General features: G+C 45.0%; 1 protein-coding gene across 5 annotated transcripts in view; it reads left to right on the top strand.

Annotated features, from left to right (window-relative positions):
* Positions 1-22,164, top strand: part of CERS5 (ceramide synthase 5) — a 245,043-nt gene that overhangs the window by 91,974 nt on the left and 130,905 nt on the right. For 4 of the 5 annotated variants that reach the window (XM_033939150.1, XM_033939151.1, XM_033939152.1 and 1 more), the window contains exons 6-7: positions 8,028-8,120; positions 16,931-17,059. The exons of the other annotated variant lie outside the window; for it this stretch is intronic. In XM_033939150.1, coding sequence (XP_033795041.1) covers positions 8,028-8,120; positions 16,931-17,059 — 222 coding nt within the window. The remainder of the gene's footprint in view (positions 1-8,027; positions 8,121-16,930; positions 17,060-22,164) is intronic. 5 annotated transcript variants of the gene reach the window in all.

The following is a 22,164-nucleotide window of genomic DNA, read 5'->3' as shown; positions in this document are numbered from 1 at the left end:
TCTGTATTACAAAATTTATTTTCCTAAAAGCCAACACTCCCACCATCCCTTTCTGGTTAGTTTGGAGGTCACCCATCAGTGAGAATATACTGCCTGCTTGTCCTGGGATAAAGCACAGTTACTTACCATAACAGGTGTTAACCAGGGACTGCAGGCAGATACTCTCACAACCCACCCACCTCCCTTGGTTGGCTTCTTAGCTGGCTTATCTTAACAGAGGGACCGCGCGCCTACGTTGGGCAGGAAGATACTCGCGCATGCGTAATGCGGGCTATTACAAACTTTCTAAAGACTTGGAGATGCACTTTTAAAGTGGTCCGTACCTGGGCTCTGTTGGTGACGTCACCCATCAGTGAGAATATCAGCCTGCTGTCCCTGGATAACACCTGTTACGGTAAGTAACTGTGCTTCCTCAATTTGGACCACTGTTTTTCCACTTCCCTTATGTCTTCCTATCCAATCAGCTCTTTCTTCAGGTACACTCCCATGTTACTGAAGTCTATACATTTTGTTTGGGGATCATCTGCAATGGATCCCATGGGCCAATCTGCCCTTGTTTCATGCCTTTTTTGTACAGCTTTGATGGCAGTCAAGCAGCCATATTCACATGCTTGGGGGTGCAGGAGGAAGGGGTGGGAGCTTTGGGCTTAACCTCCTTACAGTCCTCCAGGGTGGGAGAACCCCCAAAAGCCTGGCCTTCAGGGAAGAAATCGCATTCAGAAGCCACCACACAGCGAGGGTGCGAAATGCAAGTGCTTAGAGGCGGTGGAAGTCCAACTTCCCCAGTCAGTGATCCTGCAGGGGTCCTTTGGGCCTCCTGTCCAGAGTATTTTATTTTCAGTCTCTTATGGAAAGCCTATTTGATGGTCCCAGGAAGCTCTGCACTGCCTGATCATGCCAGCCCTGATACAGGGAAAGTTACGTCCCACAGGCTTCCTTGCTTCAGAACATGTGGGCTTCAAGTATCCGTGACCATTTGAAGTGGGACTGGGAGGACTGGAAGTCTCTTTCCACACCTTTATTATCTCAAGGATCTGCAGTGTCCTTAAATTTAGGGTTGGGGGACTGGAGGTCAAGAGGCTATGGCTGCTATTGATCAGGGAGATTATCCCTCAGTGCGCCACCTTTTCAAGATTGCAACTGTTTCACATGTCTCAGATACTATGTGAGTTGAAGTTGGGCCCTCAGCAGTTATCCACCTCCCAGTTTTCCATTAGGAGCAGTATAAACACATACCTTGCTAGTCACTGACCAGTGGGAGTCACCAGAAAGTTCCCTATGTCTAGGTGTTATCCTATGGCTCCTTCCAGCAGCTGTTTTCACAGCCGAAGGTAGATTCCATGGTAGCTCAAGGGACTAGGTGTACCTCCCTTCCTAGAGAGGGAGGAGTAATGCTGAAGTACGCACAGGATGGCAAGGTGGACGTGGCCCTTAAAAGATAGTTTGAAGCACTAGCTTTGGGTATTACAGAAGCTGCCTCCTTCGTGGCACAGGCCTGTCATACCAGGTTATGGCCTAGTCCTTGGGAGCTGGAAGACAGTCTGTCCCCCCGCCCCCTTGATTATGAAAAGAGTGGATTACGTGACCGATGTTCTTTATTACGGCATCAGTCATGAGCAAGGGCAAGGTATCAGCTTAAGCCATTTTTGCCTCCTGGATACTCTGGATTAGGCAGTGGGTGGGCGATTCAGCCTCCAAGGCTACTCTAAGCAGATAACCTTTTAAGGGACAAATGCTTTTTGGCAAAGGCTTGTACAACCTAATGGCCTGTGTAGCAGATTAAATACTGTATATAGAACCACCAATATAAGCCAAAATGACACTGAAGGTAATTATTTTTCTTTTTATATATAAAAATGGTAACAAGCCTCAGATTGAGTTTTCACCCATTCAGGGTTCTTTCAAAGAGAAAGACAATTCTTTTCTCTTATTCATATTAACATCACATATTAACCCAGCCTCCCTACCTTAATTCTAACATTAGACTTAATCTTTATTTCTTCAATTGCTTTTCAATCTTCAATCTTTAATTAATTTATACTAAAAACATACCTAACTACCAGACAGCAGAGTCCAACGTTTCACTGGGGGTGATGGAGACAATATGGTTCCTCTCGGAGATTACGCCAGTTTTCTTCTGGTTCCTCTTCCCAGAGACCCTTCCAAATATCCAGGCAGATTTTGCAACTTTAGATGCCAACAACCCTCTGGGTCACTCAGTGGCTTAGCTAACAAAAAGCAGCAATGATACCAGGTTAACTTCCATTCCTCTTTGCATTGTCAGGAGATTGTTGGCTGTACCGTGCCATGGTATGTCCTCACCGGGAATAATGCATCCAGCACTGGTCGCCGTACATGAAGAAGGACACGGTACTACTCGAAAGGGTCCAGAGAACAGCGACTAAAATGGTTAAGGGGTTGGAGGAATTGCCGTACAGTGAGAGATTAGAGAACTGGGCCTCTTCTCCCTTGAAAAGAGGAGACTGAGAGGGGACATGATCAAAACATTCAAGATTATGAAGGGAATAAACTTAGAAGATAAAAACAGGTGTTCACCCTCTTCAAGGCAGAGAGAACGAGAGGGCACTCTCTAAAGTTAAAAGGGGATAGATTCTGTACAAAAGTAAGGAAGTTCTTCTTCACCCAGAGAGTGGTAGAAATCTGGAACGCTCTTCCAGAGGCTGTTATATGGGAAAGCACCTTCCAGGGATTCAAGATAAGGTTAGACAAGTTCCTGGTGAACTGGAACGTATGCAGGTAAGGCAAGACTCAGTTAGGGCACTGGTCTTTGACTTAAGGGTCGCCGCGTGAGCAGACTGCTGGGCACAATGGACCACTGGTCTGACCCAGCAGCGACAATTCTTATGTCCCCCCTCCATCTGTTTTTCAACTCATCACGTCACTCCCCGATATCTACTTATGTAGGTATTTAAAAGTCGCTATCATATCTCCCCTCTCCCACCTTTCCTCCAAAGTATACAGATTGAGATTTTTAAGTCTGTTCCCATACGCCTTATCATGAAGCCCACATACCATTTTAGTAGCCTTCCTCTGGACCGACTCCATCATTTTTATATCTTTTTGAAGGTACAGCCTCCAGAATTGTACACAATATTCTAAATGAGGTCTCGCCAAAGTCTTATACAGAGGCATCAATACCTCCTTTTTCCTACTGGCCATACCTCTCCCTGTGCAACCTAGCATTCTTCTAGCTTTTGCTGTCACCTTTTCAACCTGTTTGACCACCTTAAGATCATCACATACAATCACACCCAAGTCCCGCTCTTCCATCGTGCACATAAGTTCTTCACTCCCAAAACTGTACCATTCCCTTAGGTTTTTGCAGCCCAAATGCATGACCTTACACACACCATTTTAATAGCCTTCCTCTGGACCGACTCCATCATTTTTACATCTTTTTGAAGGTGCAGCCTCCAGAATTATACAAAATATTCTAAATGAGGTCTCACCAAACTCTTATACAGGGGCATCAATACCTCCTTCTTACTGGTCATACCTCTCCCTATGCACCCTAGCACCCTTTTAGCTTTTGCCATCATCTTTTCAACCTGTTTGGCCACCTTAAGATCATCACATACAATCACAGCCAAGTCCTGCTCTTCTGTCGTGCACATAAGTTCTTCACCTCCTGAACTGTACTGTTCCCTCAGGTTTTTGCAGCCCAAATGCATGACCTTGCATTTCTTAGAATTAAATTTTAGCTGCCAAATTTCAGACCATTCTTCAAGCTTCGCCAGGTCTTTCTCTACTCTATTGCAGATTTTGGTATCATCCACAAGAAGCAAATCTTACCCGACAACCCTTCAGCAATATCATTTATAAAAATGTTAAAAAGAACAGGCCTAAGAACAGACCTTTGATGCACACCACTGATAACATCCCTTTCCCCAGAGTGATCTCCATTGATCACTACCCTCTGTCGCCTTCCACTCAACCAGTTCCTGACCTAACCCGTCACTTTGGGACCCTTCCCAAGGGCACTCAGTTTATTTATCAGATGTGTGTGTGGAGCACTGTCCAAGACTCTTAATATTTTATTATACTCCCTTATGATCTCACAAATTGATTACTGTAACTCCCTATATCAAGTAATAACTCACAAAGAAATAAGAAGGTTGCAAATTACCCAAAACACTGCAGCTAAATTAATCCATAATGCAAAAAAATTTGACCATGTTACCCCACTTCTAATAAAATCCCACTGACTACCAATCACACATAGAATCACATGCAAAATCCTACTGCTCACCTTAAAGGCTAAACTAACACACATTTGGATTTATAGACAGACTTCTCATTCCACACTGTCCAACCAGAACTCTCTGATCCAGTAACCATCATCTTCAAATCATTCCCTCTCTTTGCCATCTTTTTTATGATACTACTAGGAAAAAAATTTTCTCAGTTGCAGCACCCATGTTGTGGAATTCTTTACCCTTACATCTCTGAGAAAACTCACCTATAGAAAAATTTACAGCAAATTTAAAGCTTCCTATTTTAGGATGCTTATAAGTGATTTCTGTACATTAGAATGAAGGAAGAGCAATTCCCCCCTACTTATTGACCTTTATTGTCTCTTTTTCCTATAGCCAATTGTATTTTCCCCCTTTCCCCATTGTTTCAATATTTCAATGTCATTTACTGTATTTTTCACTCCTTAAGATGCACCTGACCATAAGACACACCCTAGATTTAGAGGAGGAAAACAAGAAAAAAACCCATTCTGAACCAAATTCTTCCTGCCAGGCTCTGCACCCAACCCCACACTCCTTGCCAAGCACTGCACCCTGTCCCCCTCTGGTGGTATAGTGGCAGACAGAGCACAGGGCAGGCAGGCCTAGTGGCTGGCAGGCAGGTAGGGACAGGGCACAGGGCAGGCAAGCCTAGTGGCTGGCAGTCACACACTGCTCCAGACAAAATGATGCTGTCCATTTCTGGCTGAATATCAGGCCCATAGTTCTTAAGCTTGGTGTATGCAAGCAGGAAATTAGCATAACTAAGGTTAAAAATGGTTTAGACAAGTTCATGGAGATTCCATTTTAATTCTTCTCAGGCATACTTAGTGTAACCAAGGTTATAAATAAAATTAAAAAAAAGATATTCCTGTAGATTTAAGAATTTTGAGCTATACGTGAATTCTGGACAGCATAGCTCTCTCCAGGAAGTGAGCGGTGCTGGAGAGAGTTCTAAAACTGCCAAGGAGAACAGTTTGAGAGAGTTGAGTTGGTTTGTTGGCAGAGACAGGTGTTTATCATATGTTGTCTCTGTAAAATTGGGTTTTAAGGATAAATTGGCTCTTTATTAGATATTGGAAATTGGATATTGGATGTTTATTGATATTTGGTATAACCCAAGATGGTAAATTTTTAAGATCTTTAGTGTAAATGTTAGTTCTGTGAAAAGAACAACAAAAAGAACTAGTAAAAACTACTAATCTACTGCAGAGTGATGTTGCATTAAAAGTATGTCAGAGAAGTACAGTGGAACCTTGGTTTACAGTGTAAACCTTGGTTTACAGTGGAACCTTTGGTTCCAGAAGCATGCTCGTAAACCAAATTGCTCGTATATCAAAGCAAGTTTCCCCATAGGAAGTAAAGGAAACTGCTTTGATTGGTTCCACCTCCTCCCCCCCCCCCGAGGCTACCGGCGCTGCTCCATTCTCCCCCCCCCCCTTGAGGAATCCGACACTGTTCCAACCCCCCCCTCGGCGATCCGGCATCCCCCCCAGCGATCCGGCATCCCCCCCCGGCTTGCGTTGCCCCCTCTCCACCGCGATCCTACTTCCCCCCCCCCCCCCCCCCGAGCAGTCAATGACACCCTTTACCCGACTTGGCACCAGTGCCGGAGCCTGAAGATCCTCCCTCTTCTGGCACGGCCTGGGCTGGGCGGTGCGTTGGAGATCCTCCTTCTTCTGGTCTGGGCTGGGCTGGACTGGCTTTGAGCATTTGCGCATGCTCAAGGCCTTCTGGTCTAGCTCTCAATCTCGGAGAGAGCGAGACCAGAAGGCTTTGAGCAAATTGCTTTTACAGATGAAGAGCCTAACCGGGAAGCACAGGGCTGGATGCCCTAGTCCAGTCCTTGACCACAGAGAGTGTAGGTAGGCTGGATCATCCACAGAGTTACGAGCCATCAGGGGGTAATTATTGTGACCCTGGACTGGCCTTACCGGCTTTGATATGTGGATCTGGTGCAACTAGAAAAGAGATAGGTGTTTCAAAGCTGCTAGCTCATCCGGGGCTGCTCAGTCAGGGCCCAGTTCCCATGGAGAATATAGAGCGCTTTGGTCTAACAGCATGACTATTGAGTGCATGGCCCTAACTTAAAAGGGCTATTCAGATGTAGTAATTGCATCTCTCCTAAGAGCCAGGGCACCTTTGATGTTCGCGGCTTATGTTAAAACCTAGAAGGCTTACCAGTTATGGTGCACCAAAGAGCAGGTAAAGTCTTGGGCACCAATTCCGATGATCTGGCATTTTTGCAAGCCGGACTAGGAAAAGGCCTATTGGTTGCACCTCTCAAAGTACAGGTAGCAGGCCTCTCGTGCTTTCGGGTTTTGAGGTAAGCAGTCGCTAACGTCTCATCCAGATGTCTCGCTTCTTGAGGGGGGGTGCTCAGATTGTGTCTTTCTTTGTGTCGGCTTTTCCCATCTTGGACCTTAATGTTGCTCTTGGGCTCCATACGAGCCTTTGCAAGACACGTCCCTTTTGGACCTTACTGTCAAGATGTTTTTTCCAGTGGCCATAGTATCAGTGAGCCGAATCTCTGAATTACAGGCTCTCTCCTGCAGGTAACTTTTCCTTAGGATTATGGAGTCTGGTGTTTTTCTCCGAACAGTACCTTCCTTTTTACTGAAGGTGGTCTCGGCCTTTCACATCAATCAGGAAATTTGTTTGCCTGCTTTTCGCCATAAGGGTTGATCTAAACAGGACCAGGATTTTGCAAAGGCTAGATGTTCAAAGAATCCTTCACTACCTGGAGAGGAACAATAATTCCCTTCTCTCCGACCATCTTTTTGTGCTGACCAGCCAATCAAGACAAGGTAGGCCATCCTCTAAGGCTTTGATTGTCAGGTGGATTCACATGGCAATTTCTTCATATATTGCCTGAGGAAAACTGCTATGTTATCTCTATTACAGCACATTTGACTAGAATTTTTGCTACTTCTTGGGCAGAGTCCCAGGCTGTTCCACCTGATGAAATCTGTAAAGCAGCTACTTGGTCTACTCTCCATAACTTTACAAGGTTCTACAGAGTGGATGTAGCAGTTTGAAAGGATGCCACTTTTGGGTCTTCAGTGCTGCAGGCAGGCTCATTTGTTCCTCCCTAGACATCTGGCAGTGCTTTGGTATATCACCTAGAGTACGGAATCCTGTCTTTGCAACAGAATGGAAGATTAGGTTCTTACCTTGGTAATTTATAAGAATTCTGTATGGCCCGCCCTTTGTAGACTTCTGATTTGCCTAATACTGCCTCTGACATTGCTGCTGTTTGTCACAGGTCTTCTTTCTTTTCTTGTCATTCAGATGAGTACATTAAAACAAAACAAAAAAAATTACAGCTATTCCTTTTATCTTTTGGGGTCTTATAAGATAGTGCTCGTTGCACATGGTTCCTGGATACCCCTTTGTTCATTAATTATTGTTAATCATTGTTCTGCTCTGTAACTCATGACAAAAGAACAGAAATGTAAGTTGTCTCCAGGGAAGTTCCCCGTGCCCTTCTTTCTCTTCTTCTGTTTCAGTGGAGTTTGATTGCTTTAGTACTAACTGAAGAAAAAGCTGTTCTCCACTAGTGAAGGGAAGGAGTTGAAAGAAATGAGTGGCACCTTTCTGCAAGGTTTGCAACTACAGGAGGACAGCAGCTTCAGTACAGAATCCTGTGTCTTCTAACAGAAGATTACCGAGGTAAGAACCTAATCTTCCATTTCCCTAAAGCAGAACCTTTATTTATTCTTGGGCATAACTGAAGTATTTTACTTGAACTACAGTGGTCTTTTCTCTTTCCAGGAATTAACACCAGGTCTTTACTATTATTACATCATGGAACTGGCCTTCTACTGTTCTCTCATGTTTTCCCAGTTTACAGATATCAAACGAAAGGTAAAGCCAATATATTTAATGGGTAAAAGAGGGCTTAGTACAGACTAGGCTGGAATCACACTTCTTTGAGCTGAAGAAAGTTAGGAAAAACAAGGTTTGCCTGGCTGATTGGCTGTGACCAATGAACACTCTAAAGCTATTTTTATTCATTGTACATACTATCTTCACTAAGTTTGCTTACACTGTAAATATTTGTTTACTGTGTTCGGTTCCAAATCTTACTCCTCTTTTACCCTTATTCTTTAATCTCCAGTCTATAGATCTGTGCTCTGGGTTCTGAGGATATATGTTGGTGTCTGGGGTTAATTTGGTTCTTACTGCTTGTTTCATACATTTTCCTCAGTTATATAATTGACTGGAGCTGTTTCCAGCATCTGATTACTGGCCCTTATTTTTGAGTGATGAGTCACTTATTCATGAAGTGTTTGAGAGAATCTGCAAAGCTTCATCAAGATGCCTGTATCTGTACTGCAGAATATATATCAGTGTAACTTATAGTGAGAAAAAACATGGAATGATACCCAGATCTAATCCATTTAAATCATTTCTCACAACTTAATTTGCCTGCCTTTTTCTCTACCTGCCTCCTTGATATGAAGAAACAGCAGTACTTTTTACCATTTTATGTTGTTTGTTAAATTATTGGCAGAACTGCTAGGTTACCCAGTTCTAAGAGATTTTTTCCAGTCCTGGTATTAAACCTACATCCTAAAGCTTTTGAAAATCATGAGCTACACATCCATCCATATCTAAATAAAATAATTTGTTATCCCTGCTGCAGGTGCCAAAATGCAAGAGGTTGGAAATTGCTGCTACTACTACTTATTTATAAAGCGCTGCTAGATGCTATACATTAATACATTCAAGAGATGGTCCCTGTTTAGTACAGCTTACAACCTAATCAAACAAACAAGACAAGTAGGGGGTCAGGGAGTTTCTCAGGCATGGGTACTGTACAAGCAAGTAGGAGTTAAAAGCTAAAAGCAACCGCCATAAACTGGGCTTTAGCCTGGATTTGAATACTGCCAGGGATGGAGCTTGATGTAGTGACTTAAGCAGTCTGTTCCAGGCATATGAGGCAGCAAGAAAAAAGAACATAATCTAAGAGTTGGCAGTAGAGAAGGGTGCAGTTAAGATCGACTAGCCCGATGAACAGAGTTCCCAGAGAGGAGAGAGATTAAGGAGCTGCAGAGTGAATGCACTTGTAAGTCAATAAGAGGAGTTTGAACTGTATGGCAAAATGGATAGGGAGTCAATGAAGTGCCTTCAGAAGGGTGATGAAAGCATAGTGACTCTGGGAATATATCATGCAGCAGAATTTTGAATTGATTGAAGGGGTTACATGGAAGACCTGTAACAAGCAAGTTGCTGTAGTCTTGGCAAGAGGTGATAAGGGTTTTGGTAGTGTGCTCAGAGAGGAAGGGTTGAATTTTGGTGATATAGAGATAGAAACAGATTTTGGCGGTCAGTTGAATTTGTGAAGTGAGAGTCAAAGATGACCCTAAGACTGTAAGCTGAAGAGACAGGGAGGATGAATGTTATCCACACAGAGAGAGAGAGAGAGAGTGTGTGGATAGAGGAGAGGTAGATTTAGGTGGAAGGATAAGTACAAGTCTTGGCCATGTTCAGTTTTAAGTGACAATGGGCATTTAGGCAGCAATGTTGGGCAGGCAGGCTGAGATTCGGGCCTGAATTCCTATAGAGATTTCTGGTGTAAGGAGGTAGATCTGGAAGTCATTAGCATAGAGATGGTATTGAAAACCAAGGGAGGAGATTAGAGCACTAAGGGAATGAGTATAGATGGAGAAAAGGTCACAAGACAGAGCCTTGAGGTACCCCTACTAATAATAGCTGGGTGACCAGAGAATTGGATAGAGGGAGTGTGCTAGATGTAGTGTATTTGGATTTTACCAAAGTCTTTGACAGTGTTCCACACAGACATAAGAACGTAAGAATTGCCGCTGCTGGGTTAGACCATGGTCCATCGTGCCCAGCAGTCCACTCGCTTGGCGGCCCTTAAGTCAAAGACAAGTGCCCTAACTGAGACTAGCCTTAGCTGCATTCGTTCTGGTTCAGTAGGAACTTGTCTAACTTTGTCTTGAATCCCGGAGGGTGTTTTCCCCTATAACAGTTTTCTACAACTCTCTGGGTGAAGAAGAACTTCCTTACGTTTGTACGGAATCTATCCCCTTTTTAACTTTAGAGAGTGCCTTCTCATTCTCCCTACCTTGGAGAGGGTGAAAAACCTGTCTTTATCTACTAAGTCTATTCTACTTCATTATCTTGAGTGATTCAATCATGTCCCCTCTGTTTTCTCTTTTTAAGGGAGAAGAGGCCCAGTTTCTCTAATCTCTCACTGAATGGCAACTCCTCCAGCCCCTTAACCATTTTAGTCGCTCTCTCTGGACCCTTTCGAATAGTACTGTGTCCTCCTTCATGTATGACGACCAGTGCTGGATGCAGTATTCCATGTGAAGGGCATGCCATGGCCCATTACAGCGGCATGATAGCCTTCTCCGATCTGTTCATGATCTCCTTAATCATTCCTAGCATTCTGTTTGCCACCAGGATGGGTCCCAAAGTGACGGGCTGGGCCAAGAACTGGTTGAGTGGAAGTCGACAGAGGGTAGTAATCAATGGAGATCGCTCAGAGGAAAGGGCCTATTCTTTTTAACATTTTTATAAGTGACATTGCTGAAGGGCTGTCTGGTAAGATTTGCCTCTTTGGGGATGATACCAAAATCTGCAATAGAGTAGACACCTCCAGATGGTGTGAATAACATGAAGAAAGACCTGGCAAAGTTTGAAGAATGGTCTGAAATTTGGCAGCTAAAATTTAATTCTAAGAAATGCAAAGTCATGCATTTGGGCTGCAAAAACCTGAGGGAACGGTACAGTTTGATAAGGGAGGGGGAGGAGAGAGAGAGAGAGTCCTGTACAGGTGAAGATTTTAAGGCCTCTATGAAACTAGAGGTGAAGACAAACCCCTGAAAATCCCCCAGAATAATAGGCCAATAAACACTACTAAAGGCCTAAGATGGCTGAGAATGCTCTGACTAAAGCTGTCAGCCTTTGCATAATCTATCCTTGCTGAAATCAGCAAGCCAAGGGAAACTTATGCTAAAATAAGCATGTCAAGCGAAACTTATTCTTTCACATGGCAACTGGTACCACATCTGTTGTAGTGCCATAAGAACAGGGAAGTGAACATAAGGATGAGGACATGTCCTGACCAAGAATGTAAAAATACCTCATTTGTAAGATACATCCTGGAATGGGCGGAGCCTTACTGGACCCAAAAACTCAAAATTGATGACCTGATATTGAAATGACATTTGACAGGAATAGGTAGTGATTTTAGTAAACAGGGCACACGTACAGTATGACACAGATAATGTTAACCAATTAATAAACTGATAAATGTAATGACGTTTGTAAGTGACCAATAAAAACTAATAATATGATATGTACCAACGTGGCCTCAGGCTATCAAGAATTGTATAAAAGACAGCCTTTGTGATTATGTAGGGAGGACAGACATCCAGGTATACTCAAGCGCTTGAGGCATACTATTTGTCAGCTCCATATGCTGTAAAGATTTGTTCTTGTAACCTGTTATTGATTGTTAATAAAATATATATTAATTATTGGGTTTCTGTGAAGTCAGGTATTGAAGGCCATAAACAGACGGCTTTTCAAGTTCAGGTGGTGAAGAACTTATGTGCACGACAGAAGAGCAGGACTTGGCTGTGATTGTATGTGATGATCTTAAGGTGGCCTAACAGGTTGAAAAGGTGACAGCAAAAGCTAGAAGGGTGCTAGGGTGCATAGGGAGAGGTATGACCAGTAGGAAGAAGGAGGTATTTATGCCTCTGTATAAGAGTTTGGTGAGACCTCATTTAGAATATTTGTATAATTCTGGAGGCTGCACCTTCAAAAAGATGTAAAAATGATGAGAGTCGGTCCAGAGGAAGGTTATTAAAATGGCGCGTGGTCTTCATCATAAGGCGTATGGGGACAGACTTAAAGATCTCAATCTGTATACTTTGGAGGAAAGGCAGGAGAGGGGGTGATATGATAGATGTTTAAATACCTAGATGATGTAAATGCGCTTGAGTCGAGTCTTTCATTTGAAAGGAAGCTCTGGAATGAGAGGGCATAGGATGAAGTTAAGATGTGATAGGCTCAGGAGTAATCTAAGGAATTACTATTTTACAGAAATGGTATTAGATGTGTGGGAACAGTCTCCTGGAAGAGGTGTGGAAACGGAGACTGTCTGAATTCAAGAAAGCATGGGGTAGGCACATGGGATCTCTTAGAGAGAGGAAGAGATGATGGTTACTGTGGATGGGCAGCTTGGATGGGCCATTTGGCCTTTATCTACCATCATGTTTCTATCTACTACTGCATACACTAAAGGTGCAATGTGAGAGAACAGAGTCCTGAAATCCAAATGAGGACAGCATATCAAAGAGAAGGTGGTGGTATACAGTGTCAAAAACAACAGATTGAGAAGGATGAGGGTAGAATTGAGGCTTTAGATCTGACCAGGAGCAGGTCTTTGGAGACTTTAGCAAGGGCAGTTTCCGTAGAGGTGCAGGGGGTGGAAACATGATTGGGACTGGTCAAGAATAGCTAGGGATGACAGAAAGTCAAGGCAATAGTGGTGAACAGCATGTTCAAGTAGCTTGGATATAATGGGAGGACGAAAATAGGGGCAATAAGTGGAAGGGCAGGTGGAGTCAAATGAAGGTTTATTTTATTTTATTTTTTTGTGATATAAATGGCATGTTTGAAGACATCAAGGACAATTGCAGTAGAGAATGATAGATTGAAGAAATGACAGATGGAAGGGATGACATAAATAGAGAGAGTGCTGAGTAGATGGGTGGGAATATGATCAGAGGAGCAGGTAGCGAGTTTGGAGGAGGAAAAAAAAACATGCAGTTTCCTTTCTAGTGCCTTCATTAAAGGAAGAAAAGTCAGCAGGGGCTGAAGGAGGGCTGGCAGAATGGGCTAGGGGGAGGGAGAGGTGAAGATGGCATGCTTGAGAACTCGAAGGTTAATCTTGTGAACTTTGTCATAGAAGTAATCAACCATAGTCTAGAGGGAAGTGATGGAGGGGTTGGAGGTAAGGGCACCTTGAGTAGAGAGCAAGGGTTGGAACTAAGAGAATTAGTCAAGTGGGTATAGTAGTCTTGTTTTGGCAAGTGAAAGAGCAGATTGGAAGGAGATCAGGAGAAATTTGAAATGTATGAAATCAGCATGAGTATGGGATTTGAGCCAAGACGTTTCAGTAGACCTGGCACAGGAACGTAAGTAACACATTATAGAAGTCAGCAAGGACTGGGATTTGGCATACAGAATGACACGGGGAAAAATTTGTCACCGTCACTGCCCCTGCCACGACCCCGTGAGTTTCGTCCTCGTCCTGTCCCCGCAAACTATCTGATCCCATTTGCACAAGCCTTTAATAGCTTTATACTGAACTTATTTTAATAAAACTATAAAAAGAAACAACATTCAGTACAATTGTCATTTTATAAATCAAAGCTTTGTCTGCTGAAATAGAGGAAGAGATCTTCAGCTGGCATTGCTTTATTTATAAATGTTATCAACACAGCTACAATACTACTTTATCCTATAGCAAAAAAAAGAAACGAAATATAATTTTTTTTCTACTTTTGTTGTATAGTTTCTGCTTTCCTCGTCTCTTCCTTCCATCCACTGTCTGCCTTCTCTCTGCCTCTTCCATATAGCATCTGCTCTATTTCAGTGCCTCTACCAGAAACTGTCTGCCTCTCCCTCTGCTCCCCCCATGGTCTGGCATCTGTCTTCTTCCCTTCCATCTCGCTCCCTCTCTCAGGTGGTTTTTAGCATCTCTCTCCTCCTTTCCTCCCTTCAGGTCTGGTATCTGTCTTCTCCCCCTGCCCCCAATGCTCTGGTCTCTCTCTCTCTCTTTCCCTTCCTTTTCTTTTCTGCTCTTCCTTCTCAATTTGTTTTCTACTTCTTGTCTACTTTCTCACTTTCAGTCCTCAATTTCCCTTTTATTGTGTCTACCTACAGCTTGCAACCTCTTTCCCTCACCCTGCCCAGTATCTTACTAAATCTATCCTCTTCCCCCAATCCAGCATGTTATCTTTATCCCCCTCCTTCCATCCAGTATGTGCTCTCTTCTCTCCACTTCCTTTCAGTCTGCTCCCCTCTCTATCCTCTCCCGTCTAGTGTCTGCTCCCCTCCCATCCAACATCTGCTCCTTTCTGTCCTCCCCACTTCCTTCTAGCGTCTCTCCCTCTCTCCACTTTCAGCATCTGCTCCCCTCTCTCTCTCCCCTTCTAACCAGCATCTGCTCCCCTCTCTCTCCCCTCTCCACTTCCAACCAGTGTCTGCTCCTCCCTATCTCTCCCCTCCTCACTTCCCTTCAGCGTCTGTTACCTTACCCCCCTCTCCTTCACTTCCCTTCAGCGCCACTCAACCTCTTCCCCTTGTCGGGCCACCTTCCTCCCTTCCCCTCACCTTTACAGATTCTCTTCACTTTCTGAGGTGTCCAGACGTAGCAATGTTCTCAAGGCCCATGCGACTGCCCCAAAGCTTCTCCTCTGACACAAGCCGCCCAGGCGGAAACAGGAAGAGCATCAGAGGAGAAGCTTTGGGGCAGTCACGTGGGACTTGTGAGAATGGTTACCATGTCTGGACACCTCAAAGTGAAGAGTGCCTGCAAAGGTGAGGGGAAGGGAGGAGGCGTGGCCTGATGAGGGGAAGAGATGCCTGGATGGGTTGTGTTTGTGGGTTTTTTGCTGCCGGCGGGAGGGAGCAAGTGTCGCGATCACGACGAGGGCTGCTGACTAGGGGGGTAGGAAGGGAAGTAACAAGGCAGATACTTTGCTGGGGGTTCAAGGCCATTCACCGCTCCATGGGGCAGTGTCCCTGTACCTGTGGTGAACAGGTTTTTTTTCTTTCCGTTTCAGCGGGTTACCTGCGGCTACCCACGGTTAGCCGTGGGTAACAGTCACCGTGTCATTTTCTAATTTAGCACACCTTACAGAACGTGGAGGGGGAGAAGCGAGGGTATTTAAAGCAAAGGAAAGAATGGTATTCTAGTAGGAGACAGTCTCATAGACAGACTTGTGTAGCATAGTGGTTGGGAGGGGGGTGAAACAGTGTTGGAGAGAGTGCAAGGGTCAATAACTTGAAGGTTCCTAAATGTAATGGTGGTGATAGGCCAGGTCTGGGGAGGAGTATGATGAATTGTGAAAGTTATCAGATGATCAGAGAAGGGAAGAACTACAATGGAGAAATTTGTGATGGAGCAGTTGGAGAAGAAAAGATCAAAGCAGCGGCCATTCTGGTGCATAGGGGTAGTGGAGCATAGCTGAAGATTGAATGAAGATGTTAAGGCTAGAAGCATAAAAGTTGGAGGGGTCATTAGCATGAATGTTAAAATCATCAAGAATGAGGCAAGGAGATGAAAGTTCAAGAAAGAGAAGGAAAGCCACGAGTTGGTCAGTGAGAAAGGAGAAAGGGACTTATCAGGGGGTTGGTAAAAGACAGCTACTTTAAGAGGTAGCAGAATGAATTGACCAGTGGTTCCCAACTCTGTCCTGGAGGCCACCAGCTTGTCGAGTTGTTGGGATAACCCTAATGAATATGCATAACACAGAATTTCATATAATGGAGGTGACAGGCATGCAGATCTGCTCCATAAATATTCATTAAGGCTGTCCTGAAAACCTGACTGGTTGGTGGTCCTCCAGGACAGTGTTGTGAACCACTGAAATAGATGAATGGAGTGGACTTTGAAGGAAGAAAAACAGTGAGACTGAGGTAGAAGAGGAGGTTGAAATCCATAAGAGGGTGAGAGTAACAGCCCAACACCACCTCTGACCAACTGGGCGAGGTGTATGGGAGAAAAGATAACCTCCATGACACATGGCGGCAGCTGAAGCAGTCTTCAGGGCAGAGTCAGGTCTCAGTTAGTGCAAGCAAGTGGAGAGATAGAGGTCATGGATGTAAGCAAGCTTGTTGGCGATAGTACAGGGTACAAGAGAAAGGCAGAGATGAGGGGGGAGGATAGGAAGAGATATAAGATTGGAGACATTGCCACGTGACCTGCATGAGAGGATGGGAGTTGATTAGGAGGACCAGAATTGGGATTGTTATCCTTGGCAGGGAGCAAGAGATTACGGACAAGAGTAGCAGAGGCATGAGGACAAGTTAGACAGTGGGGATGGTTGAATGAGAGGAAGAAAATGTTGAAGCTTTAGAGCTGAGAAGAGGACAGAAGACAAAAGGGAAAGTGAGGTGGTGAATTCAAAAAGTGGGTGACATGGTGTTGAGAATTTCAGTGGTCTGGAGTAGAGAAAGAGATTGGGAGAAGTCGGTATTAAGAGGAGGAGGTGTACAGGAGCCATGGAGGTAGAAGAGAGGGAAAGATTAGGCACCTGGAGCAGGAGGCCTCGAGGGGAGCAGAGTGAACTAGGGAGTTGCCTGGAGAATGCTGGTAGGAATATATAGGTGACCTCAAGACCCCCTCGGTAGTCAATAAGATTTATCCTAGATATAGGAAAATTTCCCTAGGCTTAAAACTTGAGAAAAACTGCTGTACTAGGAATGGCTTAAAATCTCCCTCCTGGAGCTGGATAACTTGGTGGCCCTCTATTTAGTTTCTATATGTATACTGTTGCCTACAAAATAAGTATTCCCGTCTCTGTGACGTGCTTGGCTAAACTAGTGCAATAATAGGAGGGGGTGGGTTACTTGTGAAAGTTTCTCACTCTTGTGTTTTGTTTTGGTTTTTTTCTGCTTGTTAGGATTTTCTGATGATGTTTCTCCATCACTTGACTACAATTAGCCTCATTGCTTTTTCTTATGTAAATAACATGGTGCGAGTAGGATCCTTGGTGCTGTGCCTTCATGATGCTTCTGATTATTTCTTGGAGGTGAGTGTCCAATTATGTGCTTAATGATTAGTAGTTATATAGTCTATGTAACCACCATAGCCCATATGTTACATGCTTAATGTCCTTTAACTGTGAAAAATACCTGACCCTATGCCAGTGCTCTGGCTTGGTGACAGCACTTGTAGCCACCCTAGTGGGCAGTAAACTGGGCCTAGGAAGTGAAACCAGACCACCTGTCCTCGTGCAGTATGTTATATTATCCCAGGACAAGCAGGCAGCTATTCTCACATATGGGTGACGTCATCCACAGAGCCCGGATGCGGACAGCCTCGCAAGCAGACTTGCTTGTAGAAACTAGAAGTTTTGAGTCAGCTGCACCGTGCATGCGCGAGTTCCTTCCTGCCCAGCGCAGGGCGAGTCTCCTCAGTTCTTAGTTTTCCGCGGAGCCGAGAAGTCGTCTTTGACTCTCTGCGTTTAACTTTATTACTTTGTGCCTTCTCTCACTGCGGTTTGTGCTTATTTTCTTCGCGAATCGCTGTGTTACTTTCTTTCTTTACAGTTTAAAAAAAAAAAAAGACTTTTTAATTTTTAATATTTTCTTCAGTGACTGACTGGTGGGCCAGGCCGCGCAACCGCAGCCTGCGGGCTTCAACTTCACAGCGGCTCTCTTCCCTCCTATGTCCAGGCCGCTCATGGGCTTCAAGAGGTGTAGCCACTGCCAGCTTGCAATTTCTCTCACAAATAGGGCCTGCCTATAATCCGAAGTCATGGGAGCCCTGGGCTACTCTTCAACCTCGAGCCCTTAAACGTCATCGAGTTTTCTTGGAGAAATTCTTCAGCATGAACTCCTCAGTGACACCCTCGACCTTGAGTCCTACCTCGGTCCCGCCTTCCAGCGAGGGTCCTCCTGCTTTCACTGACCTCAAGTCTCATCAGACCATCCTCGTTTGGATTGTCTTTCACCTCGAGTACACCTGCTTTATTTTCCCCTGAGCTTCTCTCAGGTCAGATACCTCAGCAGAAGGTGCCTGTGCTGGTCTTCATCACTGCCACCTTGGAGCCTTTAGCCTCAGCAAGTGGTTCGGTTTCATATGCGGATCCACCTTTGCAGGCTTCTCTCCAGACCATGTTGGAGCAGCAATTTGTTCAGTTATTGAACAAATATGGTTCTGCCTTGGCAATGCCTCCTGTAATCCAGCCTGGGCAATCAGCAGTCTCTCGCGAGGTCAAGTCCCTGCTTGTGCCTCGAGCTGAAGCTTCACACTCTATGCAAGGAGCAGAGGATTCTTTGCGAGTGTCTCGATTAGAACCTTTACACTCTATGCAAGGAGTAGATTCTTTGCGAGTGTCTCGACAGGAATCCGCACACTCCATACAAGGAGCAGAGTCTTTGGGAGTGCTTTGAGATTTCTCTGTCCAAATCACCGAGTTTTGATCTACAGTTTTGAGCCCTATCCATTCACCAGCAGCGTTGCCTGTTTCCATACATAGGGCGAAGTTTCCTCGATCCTCGAGACCTGCTTCCAAGCACTACTCTTGTTGCCGATTGAGGCCTTCATCGAGACATCCATCAAGGCGCAGATCTTCTAAAGAGCAGCCTTCTTCATCTGGGCCTCATTCCAGACCTTCCAGTTCTTAGAGGCCCCCAACTCCTCGCTCTAGGTCACCGCTTCTGGACCCTGAGGAGTCAGCTACTTTCATTACCTCCTCCAAGTCTCCATATTCTTTGGATTGTCACTTCTTCAGAGAGGCTTCACCTTTGTTCTCCGCTCGAGGCACCTCAAGGTCATTGAGCCCTTCTCGAGGCAAGGCCTTGGCGGATCAGCTGATGATCTGGACATTCAGTTCGATGCTGGTTCTAAATTCTCTAAGGAGTATTTTGAGGTCATGCATATCCCTCAACCTCCTGCAGAGTCTCTTAAGCGTTTATTTCAAGCTTTCAAACGTCTGGAGACTCCTTATGCTATACCTGCTCTTCCAGGCAAATTGGTCTTGAGGTATAGATCTCTACATTGCAAAGGGTTTAAGCATTCACAATTATCTCCTCAATATCTCCTTCTGGAGTCCTTTTTGTAAGGAACCCATCATTCCAAGGTCTATGCTACTGTTCCTTCTGGAAAGGAGGATAAGTCTATGTACAAGTTTGGCCACCGTCTATATCAAGTTCCTTATTGATCTTCTTCCAGGTTTTCTGAAGAACCTAGATGTACTTAGACATTTCGAGTTCTAAGACATCACTATTACTCTGTCACAGCTCAGATTGTATCTTCTCCAGTCATCTTATGATGCCTTTGAACTGTCGGCTAGGGCCATTGTTTTTTGTCTTTTTTTTTTTTTCTTGTAGCACTGCGCCGCTTGGCCTTGCTTTGCACCATTGTCATGGATCCTAATCTTCAGGACCATCTGGCTAACATTCCTTGTCAGGGCAATGGCTTCTTTGATGAATCCATAGAGGCTGCCACTAAGAAGTTGTCCGATCATGAAAAATCTTTTGCTTCCATTGTCAAACCAAAGCCAAAGTCAGCTCCTACAAAACCTTCACGCCCTACTCCGGTTTTCCAGAGGCGTTATGCTCCAAAGCGGCTCCTTACACTCGAGCCACTTCCAAGAAACTGCAGCAACAGAAGCAACAGAAACCTCAGCCTTCTGCTGCACCTAAGGCTTTGCAGCTTTTTTGACTGTCTAACAGAGCATAACCTCCATCGTTCTGCCTCTGTCCTTCCATCCCACAATAATCAGGGATGGAAACTCTCTTCATTTCACTCAGGTTCCACCAGAGCTTCCTCCAAGAGAGTATCCTTCCAATCCATCCAGACCGACCTTCTTTAGGAAGCTCAAGCTCTTCTTCATCTCCGTGCCATCGAGGATGTTCCCCTGGAACAGCAGAGCAGGGTGTTTACTCCCGTTACTTTCTAGTTCCTAAGCAGACAGGTGATCTGAGACCCATTTTAAATATAGATCAGAACGATTGGTTATGTTCTCTAGATCTCAAGGAGGTTTCTACTCGCATCCCCTTCCATCCAACCTCCCATCAGTATCTCAGATTTTGGGTGAGGAGTCTGCATTATCAATACAGAGTGCTACCCTTTGGTATGGATTCATCTCCCAGAGTATTCATCAGGTGCTTGGTGGTGGTAGCAGCAGCTCTAAGGAACCATAGTCTCCAGGTGTTTCCCTACCTAGACGACTGGCTCATCAAAGATTCAACATCTCAGGGGGTTATTGTAGCGACCCAATGGACTACGTGGTTCCTAAGAAGTTTGGGATTTGAAATCAACTTTCCTAAATCCCAACTTCAGCCCTCTCAGAATCTACAGTTCATCGGAGCTGTTCTGGACACTATCCAATTCAGAACATTCCTTCCGCAACAACATCTGGAAGCTCTCCTTCAACTCTGTCATGCAGTGTCTTCCCGCTCTTCAATCTCAGCGAGACACATGATGGTACTACTAGGTCAGATGGCCTCCACAGTACACATAACTTCTTTTGCCAGCCTTTACCTCAGAATTCCTCAGTGGACCCTGGCATCTCAGTGGACACAGGCTTGCGACCCACTTTCTCGACGCATTGCAATCACTCCTTCCTTGAGACAGTCTCTCCGCTGGTGGATGCTCTGTTCCATCTCTCCAGAGGCTTCCTGTTTCAAATGCCCCCCCCCTCCCCATCAGAAGGTCCTCACAACAGATTCCTCGACCTACGCTTGGGGTGCTCATCTTGATGATCTCCGTACTCAAGGCCACTGGACCAATGCGGATTGCCGGTGTCACATCAGTCTGTTGGAACTCAGAGCGATCTTCAATGCTCTCAAAGCTTTTCAACATCTTCAAGTTCAGGTCATCCTCATTGGGATGGACAACCAAGTTCCATGTACTATGTCAACAAACAGAGAGGGACAGGATCTTCCTCTCTTTGTCAAGAAGATCTGGGACTGGGTAATCTGCCACAACACCTTCCTAAAAGCTGTCTACATCCAAGGGGCGAAAAATTGCTTAGCGGACAACTTGAGTCGTCTTCTGCAACCTCACGAATGGACTCTCCATTCCTCGCTTCTACATCACATTTTTTCACAGTGGGGAACACCTCAGATCTCTTTGCAGCTCCCCACTACCACAAACTGCCTCAGTTCTGCTCAAGGCAGATGCTTTCCTATTGGAATGGACGAATCTCTTCCTGTATGCATTCCCTCCGTTCCCTCTCATTCTCAAGACTGTTGTCAAGTTGAAGAACGCTCATGCCACCATGATTCTCATTGCTCCTCGGTGACTGAGACAACCTCGGTACTCCCTTCTACTTCAAGTCAGCAACAGGGAGCCATATCTTCTGCCAGTTTTTCTGTCTCTGCTTCCACAGAGTCAGGGATCTCTGCTTCATCCCAACCTGCAGTCTCTACACCTGACAGCTTGGTACCTCTCAACATAACTCCTCTTCAGTTTTCTCAACCTGTAAGAGACATTTTAGAGCAGGGGTGTGCAACCTTTTGGCTTCCCTGGGCCGCATTGGCTGAAAAAAATGTTTCTGGGGCCACACAAATTTACAAATCCTGCAGCAAGACAGAGGAGGGAGCTGGTAAGACTGTAAACACCTGGGGGCAGCAGAGGAAAACACTGCATCGACTGGGGCCGCACAAAATACTTCACGGGGCCGCAGATTGGACACCCCTGTTTTAGAGGCTTCTAGGAAGCCTACCACTAGCCAATGCTACCACCAAAAATGGACTAGATTTTCTACTTGGTGCATCTCTCGCAATAAGGAGCCTCAACATTCCTCCTTATCTTCTGTGCTAGATTATCTTTTGCACTTATCCACCTCTGGCCTCAAGTCTACATCGATTCGAGTCCATCTCAGTGCAATTGCTGCTTTCCATCAGCCTATTGAAGGGAAACCCCTCTCTGCTCATCCGGTGGTTTCCAGATTCATGAAAGGACTTTTCAATGTCAAACCTCCTCTCAAACCGCCTCCAGTGGTTTGGGATCTCTAGCCTTGGATGAAGCTTTCTCCACTTGATTGGCAGATTTCATGTCTTCGCTAATGATTACTCCCAAGTCCCGTTCTGCTGTAGTTCTTGCTAAGGTATCACCATTTAGGGTGTAAGTTCTGCATAGATTTCTGTTGCCAAGGTGCATGACCTTACACTTTTTGGCATT

The sequence above is a fragment of the Geotrypetes seraphini genome, chromosome 3, assembly GCF_902459505.1.
Source record: "Geotrypetes seraphini chromosome 3, aGeoSer1.1, whole genome shotgun sequence".
NCBI classification, from domain to species: Eukaryota; Metazoa; Chordata; class Amphibia; order Gymnophiona; family Dermophiidae; genus Geotrypetes; species Geotrypetes seraphini.
This window is presented reverse-complemented; position numbering and strand designations above follow the sequence as displayed.